Source organism: Gadus morhua, chromosome 5 (assembly GCF_902167405.1).
Source record: "Gadus morhua chromosome 5, gadMor3.0, whole genome shotgun sequence".
Classification (NCBI taxonomy): Eukaryota; Metazoa; Chordata; class Actinopteri; order Gadiformes; family Gadidae; genus Gadus; species Gadus morhua.
Window position 1 is genome coordinate 18990410 of NC_044052.1, and position 9018 is coordinate 18999427.

At 49.2% G+C, this 9018-nt stretch overlaps 1 protein-coding gene and 1 non-coding gene across 4 annotated transcripts in view; one reads left to right on the forward strand and one right to left on the reverse strand.

Annotated features, from left to right (window-relative positions):
* LOC115544217 (guanine nucleotide-binding protein G(I)/G(S)/G(O) subunit gamma-2) overlaps positions 1–7888 on the forward strand; it is a 17137-nt gene extending 9249 nt beyond the window's left edge. For 2 of the 3 annotated variants that reach the window (XM_030357076.1, XM_030357075.1), the window contains 3 exons: positions 1310–1388; positions 6355–6479; positions 6780–7888. In XM_030357076.1, coding sequence (XP_030212936.1) covers positions 6393–6479; positions 6780–6908 — 216 coding nt within the window. In that variant the 5' untranslated portion in view covers positions 1310–1388; positions 6355–6392 and the 3' untranslated portion in view covers positions 6909–7888. The remainder of the gene's footprint in view (positions 1–1309; positions 1389–6354; positions 6480–6779) is intronic. The other variant, XM_030357073.1, reaches the window with a different exon arrangement.
* Positions 7889–8929: 1041 nt separating this feature from the next.
* trnal-cag (transfer RNA leucine (anticodon CAG)) lies at positions 8930–9012 on the reverse strand. Its single transcript has one exon. It is a non-coding gene; the product is annotated as a tRNA-Leu (tRNA).
* Between the last annotated feature and the right edge of the window lie 6 nt (positions 9013–9018).

Here is a 9018-nt window from a genome sequence, read left to right on the forward strand (position 1 = left end):
TCTCTAATATAGAGAGGAACGTATGCAGCAAATGACCACGGGCAGGATTCAAACCCGGGTCTCTGCTTTCAGAACTGACCCTGTATGGTACGCGCTTTAACCCGGTGCGCCACCAAGTCGCCTGAGAAAGGATGATTCTAGACCGATTATCGCTGATGTGATCATGAATCGGACATAACTCTTGGCTGATAGAATAACTGTTATAATAACGACCAATAATGGGGGGACTCATCCCGTCATCTGGATGAATGAGTCCGTCTTACTGCTTATTTTTCCATCAATAATCACCCGCTCATCTTGCTACAACCGCGCCCGACTCTGGTAGCCGTGACAACGGGGCCCCTCTGTTGACGTTGCATCTCATGCGTCACATCATTTACAGCGACGGAATCCCCGATCTGTCGCTCTCTCTCTGCGTCTCTCTCTCGCCCTCCGAGGGTAATTGACCCATTTGTTACTCTGCGAGGGGGAAACGGCGATGTATATTCACCACGGAAACAAAGAGCCATACAAATGGAAGAACTGAGGAAGGGAGAGAGAGAGAGAGAGAGAGAGAGAGCGAGAGAGAGAGGGAGAAAGAGAGCTAGAGAAACAGAAACAGGGCTACAAACAAGCGATACAAAGGAGATGAATTAACATCTGGGCCCTTGATGTCACCGGATTCTCCTTGTTCTCCTTTTAAACCAGAGGTCACACGCTGCCTCTGACGACATTAGCATGCCTTTGAGAGGCAGCGTTTTAATGCGGTCAAACATCTCTGTAATACTTGGTTTGTGTTACGCGGGAAGCTAAACATTTAGGCATGGGTTTGGTATGGTTATGGTCAGGGTGGGGATCGGGGGAAAGCAATGCATCATGGGATGGCATATCTGCACACCCTGTGTTGAGTTGGGGTTCTCCTCGGTGTTGCCTTCGCAGCGTATTGGGTGTTGAGAGACAGCTGTGACACTCTGACCCATGGTGGTCCGATGATGAATTTAGCTGGAATGGAGGTATGGAGTCAAACAAGCCAATGTCCTAATGGTCTCTCTCTCTCTCTCTCTCTCTCTCTCTCTCTCTCTCTCTCTCTCTCTCTCTCTCTCTCTCTCTCTCCCTCTCTCTCTCTCTCTCTCTCTCTCTCTCTCTCTCTCTCTCTCTCTCTCTCTCTCTCTCTCTCTCTCTCTCTCTCTCTCTCTCTCTCTCTCTCTCTCTCTCTCTCTCTCTCGCTCTCTCTCTCTCTCTCTCTCTCTCTCTCTCTCTCTCTCTCTCTCTCTCTCTCTCTCTCTCTCTCTCTCTCTCTCTCTCTCTCTCTCTCTCTCTCTCCATCCAGAGGGTCTGGTGTGAAGTTCTGAGTGAACGGCACGAGGTGTGAGCACCAGGACAGCGTGTGGGTGGAGCCAGCAGATCAGGTGGGTGGAGTTATGGTTGATGTGGGAGGGGCTAGATAGTCGAGTGGGCGGGGGATATGGGTACACACACACACACACACACACACACACACACACACACACACACACACACACACACACACACACACAGGAAGACAACACACACACACACACACACACACACAAACACACAAACACACACACACACACACAGGAGGACAACACAAACACACACACGCACACACAAAAGGACAACACACACACACGCACACACACACACACACACACACACACACACACACACACACACACACACACACACACACACACACACACACACACACACACACACACAAACGAGGACCACACACACACACACACACACGCACGCCCAGAAGGACCCGGCGGTGAGTGACATCGTGGTCGTGCGAGAGCATCACATCATTCAAAACAAAGATGTTCTGCTGTTCCCCGCGTGACGGAGCTCTCTCTCCGCTCGCCCCGGGGGAGAAAGGCAGGATTGTTTGTCCCTCGGGGCCAAACAATTCCTGCTGACCCCTGGTGAGGTGGTCCCGGGCCGTCTCCACACCAGCGGGTCGTCGATCAGGGGCTGGGGGAGCGTTGCGGTTCTCAAAGCGCTGACGCAGCACAACCCTCTCCTCTCCTCCTTGAAGACAATCAGCATCTTCACTCGGGGGGGGGGGGGGGGGGCCCAAAACCAACCAACCACAGCACAGCACAAGGCTCATCCCATCTCTGCGCTGTGATTGGTTGAAATGGGGCTGGGTGAATTGGCACCACTCCGAGGCCAATTTCCAACCAATCCAAACAGTGTATTGTGTAAACAATAGCTTGACGAGGGATGATACGTCCTCCCTTGATGGGAAGACGTTTGGTTTACATGTTTGGAGAGTCCAAGATAACCCTTTTTTGGGGTTTTGTTCACAAAAGATAAAACTAGATAAATAGAGGCTGTTTGATGGAGGTGTTTACCCAAAGCCCCTCCAGGCCATCCAATCAGAGCACGGGAGTAAAAGGACTGCATTCATCCCGCGCTTTCCTAACCGGTGGGCGCTCAAAGTGCTTTGAAACCTTGCCTAGCGTTTCCCCCATTCGTGCACACGTTCACACACGGAGGGCGGTGTCAGACACGCAGAGCGACAGCCTGCTCGTCGGGAGCAGTAAGGGTGAGGTGCTTTGCTCAGGGACACCTCGGCACTCGGTTAGGAGGAGCCGGGGATTGAACCAGCAACCTTCCAGTGACCAGCCAACCCGCTCTACCTCCCGAGCCGGGTCGTGGCGCGCTCGGTGAATAAAATATAAGTCTGGCTCGCCGAGGCGCCTGGTACAGAAGCTCAGAGAGGAGAGTTAAGAAAGAGAAGAATAGAGCGATTGAAGAGTTCTCCCTCATTAGACGGTCTGGAGGAGAGACCGCCGCAAGACCTGGGGACACAAGCCCAGCAGGCCTCACCGCCCCCCCCACCGCACCACCGCACCACCGTCCCAACGCCACCAAATGTCACGCTGTGGCATTTCTCCAAGGCTCCTCTGTGACAATGAAGAGAGAGAGAGCGGGCGAGAGAGAGAGAGAGAGAGAGAGAGAGAGAGAGAAAGAGAGAGAGAGAAAGAGAGAGAGAGAAAGAGAGAGAGAGAGAGAGAGAGAGAGAGAGAGAGAGAGAGAGAGAGAGAGAGAGAGAGAGAGAGAGAGAGATGGAAAGAAAGAGAGAGAGTGTGAGATAGCGAGAGAGAGCGAGAGAGAGAGAGAGCGAGAGAGAGAGAGAGCGAGAGAGCGAGAGAGCGAGAGAGAGAGAGGCACCGTGTTTCATCCCTTAACCGTCCCCTGCCTATAGAGCCCCACCTGCCACTTAATGCCCTTTATCTGAATCCACTGGAAGTCGGGGTGGTTAAAAGTGCCAATTAACTAATTAAGAATAGATTCTTTATGTGAATTGACAGTTGATACACTCTGTTGATACACTTGAGGTTATCCTTAACTTTCTCAGTTGATCCAAACCGGTTCTAAACAATTTAACAAAGTGCTTTCATCAGTGCCAACCTGAATCAGGCCACTTTATCAGACTACCTGATGATCTTATCGTCTTCAGTGCAGATAGGCAGGCTATTCACAGAGGCTGTCACCCCATGGGACTGATGAGAAATGCCTGTCAATAGTCTGACTGGATAGTCTCGATACTGGGGGCCTGTCTCTCAGCTTGACATCGTTTTGTCAACCCTTTGAATAAAACCCCAAAACGATGCCGTATACTACCATCGTCGACCTATTCCTCAGAGAATGCCCAGAGTCATTCTGCACTGGGAATGAGGAGGAGCTTGAAGAGGCCTGAAGCTCCACTCCGACGTGACGCTGGTCGGTCGCGTCTCCTCAGTACTAACAGAGACTAACGGCACCCTACAAGGTGAGGCCGAGCCCAGAGAGAGAGAGAGAGAGAGAGAGAGAGAGAGAGAGAGAGAGAGAGAGAGAGAGAGAGAGAGAGAGAGAGAGAGAGAGAGAGAGAGAGAGAGAGAGAGAGAGAGAGAGAGAGAGAGAGAGAGAGAGAGAGAGAGAGAGAGAGAGAGAGAGACAGAGAGAGAGAGAGAGAGAGAGCGAGAGCCATAGTGAGAGAGATATGTACAGAGACAGAAAGACAGAGAGCAATAGAGCTAGAGAGACAGAACGGTGTGCATATATATTTTCGGTTGTTGTGTCGAGGCTGGCTTAGCTTGAACTGGTTTCAGCACGTCGTCATGACACTGCGTCGTTGAGGAACGAGTCGTACGGTTGTGGAGACGGGGCTGGCTGAGGAACAGGGCCACCGTGACTCTGACTCTCCAGTGTTTCGACACCGCGCCGCCTTACGCCCTTCTGTAGGCCAACATGTCGCATCGTGTTGGCCGACGCTCTCAGCCCGCGTTCTATATTTGGGTGTCGGTGTTCCTTGGGCCAGAGTGCAGGCGGCCTTCCACGCGTGCTGACTCACAGACACGCTCAAAATAAAACAACTGACAGCCTTGTGAAGACCTTGATGATGAGACTGGAATGTGAAACAAGTCCCGCTGATTTACTGCCACCACGGCGGCCGCTGACGGAGAACCGTCAGAGTGGCGGCAGTAGTTCAGGAGATAGAGCGGGTTGAAATGTAACCTCAAGGTTGCTAGTTCGATCCCCGGCTCCTCCTAGCTGAGTGTCGAGGTGTCGCTGAGCAGGACACCTCTCCCTAACTGCTCCCGACGAGCTGGCTGTCGCCCTGCATCGTTGACACCGCCGTCGGTGTGTGAGTGTGTGCAATGAATGGCTGAATGTCAGGCAATGTTGTGAAGCGCTTTGGATAGAAGCGCAATATTAATGCAGTCAACTTACATCCTGGGTGATGAATGTCCTCCTGGAGCCGGGAACGTGTCAGCTTCGGATTCGCTGCCGCCCCAAAGCTGCACACACGAGTTCCCCAGGACCTTAGACTCAGAGCAGGTCGGAGGTATAGGAAGGTCGTCAGAGGGGGCCCCCGCCGTGCCTCCCTTCTGGGGCCGCTGGGCAGACAGGTGGGGGCCCCCACTGGGCCAGTATTGATGCTGCAGCGCCCGGCTGAGATCACACACACACACACACACTCCCCTCCGGTGATCACTCAGAACGATGCTCCCATAGCCCCCCCGTGGACCGCCTCATTAAAGATACAACACACAGCTAGTGTGCGTGTGTGCGTGTGCGTGTGTGCGTGTGTGTGTGTGCGTTCTTTAAAGGGCAAGACATTTTTATATTCAAGCGACATCCAGAAGCGTTTAATAACTGCATGGAAAGATGTACACACATTTTTGTATGTTGGTGTCTATGTGATCCTCAACCTGCGTCTGGCAACTACTACAATGGCTGACTGTACGCCCGATTTAATATGATGTAAAACTATAGTTGGGTAATATGATTGCGTAAACCAAACCAAAGTCCTTAGCTATTTCATAACCTTTCCATGTAACATCATCCCCATGAATTATCGTCATTCAATTTTCATTTATGAAAACTCTTTCACCCTGGTTGCTGCTCCGAAAAAAACTGTGTGTGTGTGTGTGTGTGGGTGCGTGTTCCTGTACAGGTATATGTGTGTGTGCGTGTATGTGTGCGTGCGCGTGTGTTTGTGTTCCTCTGCATTTATGTGTGTGTGTGCGTGTATGTGTGTGTGTATGTGTGTGTTTGTGTGCGTTATCCTCCGCAAGTCCATGTGTGTGTGTGCGTGTGTGTGTGCTTGTGTGTGTGTGTGTGCGTGGTCATAGGGCGTCGCTGACGGCGCTATAAGTGCTGACTGGGGGCTGGGCTGCACGGCCACGCACCGCAAACTAGCTTTAATTGATTTATCGACATTTTGTCCTTGACCCTGCTTAAGGGCTAAAGGTTAAAGGCTAACCCTAAAGACGTGGGACTGAAGCTGCAGACGCTGGTGCAGTGCGACCCTGCTGGCCCTTCAGACCCCCAGCGCCACACGAGCGCGCTGCATTAGTATTAGCATTAGCAAGACCACACCTTCATTAGAATTAGCTTGCCCACACACATTAACATTAAAGACGACAGGCGCCCATTAGGGCTAGCGGCGGACAAACAGCCCTCCCCCCAGCGTCCCCGCTGAGGCTGCCTGGCAACCAGCCTAGCAACTGATACCAGAAATAATATGGATTGTCTGGCCTGTGTTTGACGGTGTAGGCCTGCGCTCCATGTGCACTTCCCTCCTCTCTTCGCTCAATGTCCCCATTTAGGTACATTAGGTCCCCATTTAGATTGTGTTTACAAAGTGTGTGTGTGTGTGTGAGTGAGTGTGTGCGTGTGCCTCTGTCTGTTTGTTTGTGTGTGCGTGTGCGTGTGTGCGTGTGTGTGAGTGCGTGCGTGCGTGCGTGCGTGTGTGTGCGTGTGTGTGCGTGTGTGTGTGTGCCTCTTCATCGCCATCCCGATACGTGTTCTGTGTTCTGAATGTGTGGTCCTCCTCTTTCCTCAACCCCCTCTCAGACAGCCCTACACCGACCGACCCCGAGGCTACCAGGACGATGGCGAGCAACAACACCGCTAGCATCGCCCAGGCCAGGAAACTGGTGGAGCAGCTGAAGATGGAGGCCAACATCGACAGGATAAAGGTGAGCTCCTCTGCCCAGGCGACCACAAAGTGTGGACTCGGGTCTGGTTCACAGAGAAGAGCGTGAAAATATTATATTGCTCAAAGAGTGTGTTGTCCCTTTCAGGTTTCGAGTGTGTTAGCTGGTCAAAATGATTCAAATCGATGTTTTCAATCTAGGAAGCACTTTATCACTTTTTGCGAAAACCACCAAACAAAACAAATCAATGCATGGATTGAAATAGGTCAATAGAGAAAAAAAGAAAGGCTCTGATGTTTTTCTCATTTCTACGTCTCCCTGCCCCGTCTTATCGACCCACAGGTGTCGAAAGCGGCGGCGGACCTGCTGTCCTACTGCGAAGCGCACGCCAAAGAGGACCCCCTGCTGTCGCCGGTGCCCGCGTCGGAGAACCCCTTCAGGGAGAAGAAGTTTTTCTGCGCCATTCTGTAAAAAAAAAAAAAAAAAAAATTGAAAACAGAAAAAGACCGGCATTGGCCTGCTCTGCAGTCCGCCTGATGTGTGTTTTGAACGGGAGATCGTTCTAAGATTACGTAGATTTATTCTAGCGCGGTGGCGAGGCGACCACCAGCCCCGCCCCCCCCCCACCCCTCTTTTGTCGAAACGGCACCAAGCAAAGTGCAATTTTCAATACGCCAGAGTGTATAACGTGTAGCTTTTAAAGGGGTAGTGAGGGCTTTTAAAGGGGTGTGCCGCATGTTAAAGGGGTCTGTGTTTCCTTTAGACAAACACAAGGGGGGGATGGATGATGTGGAAGAGGAGGACGATGGTGATGATGACTCTGATACGTCAGACAGGTGAAGCGGCCAGCCGTCTGGTTGGGAATTGTACAGAAAAAAAAAGGAAAAGACGCAAATCTAAAGTGAAAAAATAAAATAATAAGAATAACGTAAAAATAGTCACTATTATTTTTGTGGTGCTCTTGGAGCCCCCAACATGTTGTGCGGTAGTGTTGGTGGGTTGGTAGCTCTACCCTAGGACACATTAACGTCTCTACAGCGAGAATCCACTTATTGGAATGCTTTTTTTTACGTTACATATTGGAAGTGTTTTTTCGATCTGTACCCTGGACAGCTTTCTATAACCATCTGTGATAACAGAAAACTGCTCCGTTCATTTTCTTCTTCTTCTTCCTCCTCCTCCTCATCTTCTTCTATTTAGTTGTATGCTTTTTTTTACTAAACCAAACGATTCGTGAATATGTTTTGTTTTTTTAATGGTTTGGAAGTTTGAAACGTTGAAATCTGTGATACTCTTTGCAAACTCCTTTCTGACAGGCCAGTCTGGACTTATCTCCTATCCGGCCAATGTGATATAGTTTGTCTTCTTCCCAGGCAGAACTTTCTACTGTTTGTATACAACAAGACAAAAACGACTAGCAAGTAAACTGTGCTGTGATGTGAAATTCTGAATGTGTGTGGGTTTATCTTTATCTATAGTGCATGGTCATTGGCGAACCAATATATATATATATATATATATATATATATATATATATATGTATATATGTATACACATATATATATATATATAGACATATTACTTTTGATGTGGAGTTTGTATGGAGAGGGCAGCATTGATCTGAATATTAAAAAAACACTCATGTGTGACACAGAAATGTCTCAGATTCAAACCGATGGCCTCGCTGATGTCTGGGGACTGATTCTCTGGGTGGGTGGATTCTGGTTATCTGGTTAATACGCTCAGCCATGTCAATAGAACAGGCTACTCAGATTGCAGGTCACCCGGTATATTCATATGGGGTCGCAAAGAGATTGCTGACTTATAAGAGTAGATATTTGATGTGACGTGTTTGATGGACAACATTTAAAATTGTAACAGTTCTCGTCGTAAAGCATAATGATTGGAGCGATGGGAATATGATTACTCGGACATGGGCAAGTTGGGGTTGCTAAAATAGCAGAGCGTCAGTCGGTTTTTGACTAGCTGGGGTGAATAGGCCCTGGGCTAACCTATATGCTGCTGTTATTAAAGGACATTTGGAGAGGGGCTCTTGTATTTGAGTCTAGCTCCAGGGTATCTTTCTTTTACCAATCGGTTTGTTTATATAATTATTTCCCAGAAATTCTTGACCTTACAAAAAAACACAATATGCCTTGAACATTTATGGAACACAGCACCCCCTAGCGATGAATTTGAACAACTACAAATAACCTCAAGCAATAAGCAGTCGTGACTCGATTAATAATAGATTAATGACGACAAAAGTAATTGTCGTCATTAATTTATAAATAACCAGTTATTTATATTTTATATCAAATCGAACCCAAACACTGAATATAAAAAATAGCAATATCCTTCTTTCCCAGAGCACACCGATGTCGGCGAAACTATTTCAATAAAACATAGAGAGACTAAAATATTAAATGACACGGTTGGGACAACTAAGGGGGTAGTGTATTGTTTGCAGTCTAATCACTGTAAAAAGATACTGTCAGAAGTGGGATTCGAACCCACGCCTCCAGAGGAGACTGCGACCTGAACGCAGCGCCTTAGACCGCTCGGCCATCCTGACATGCCT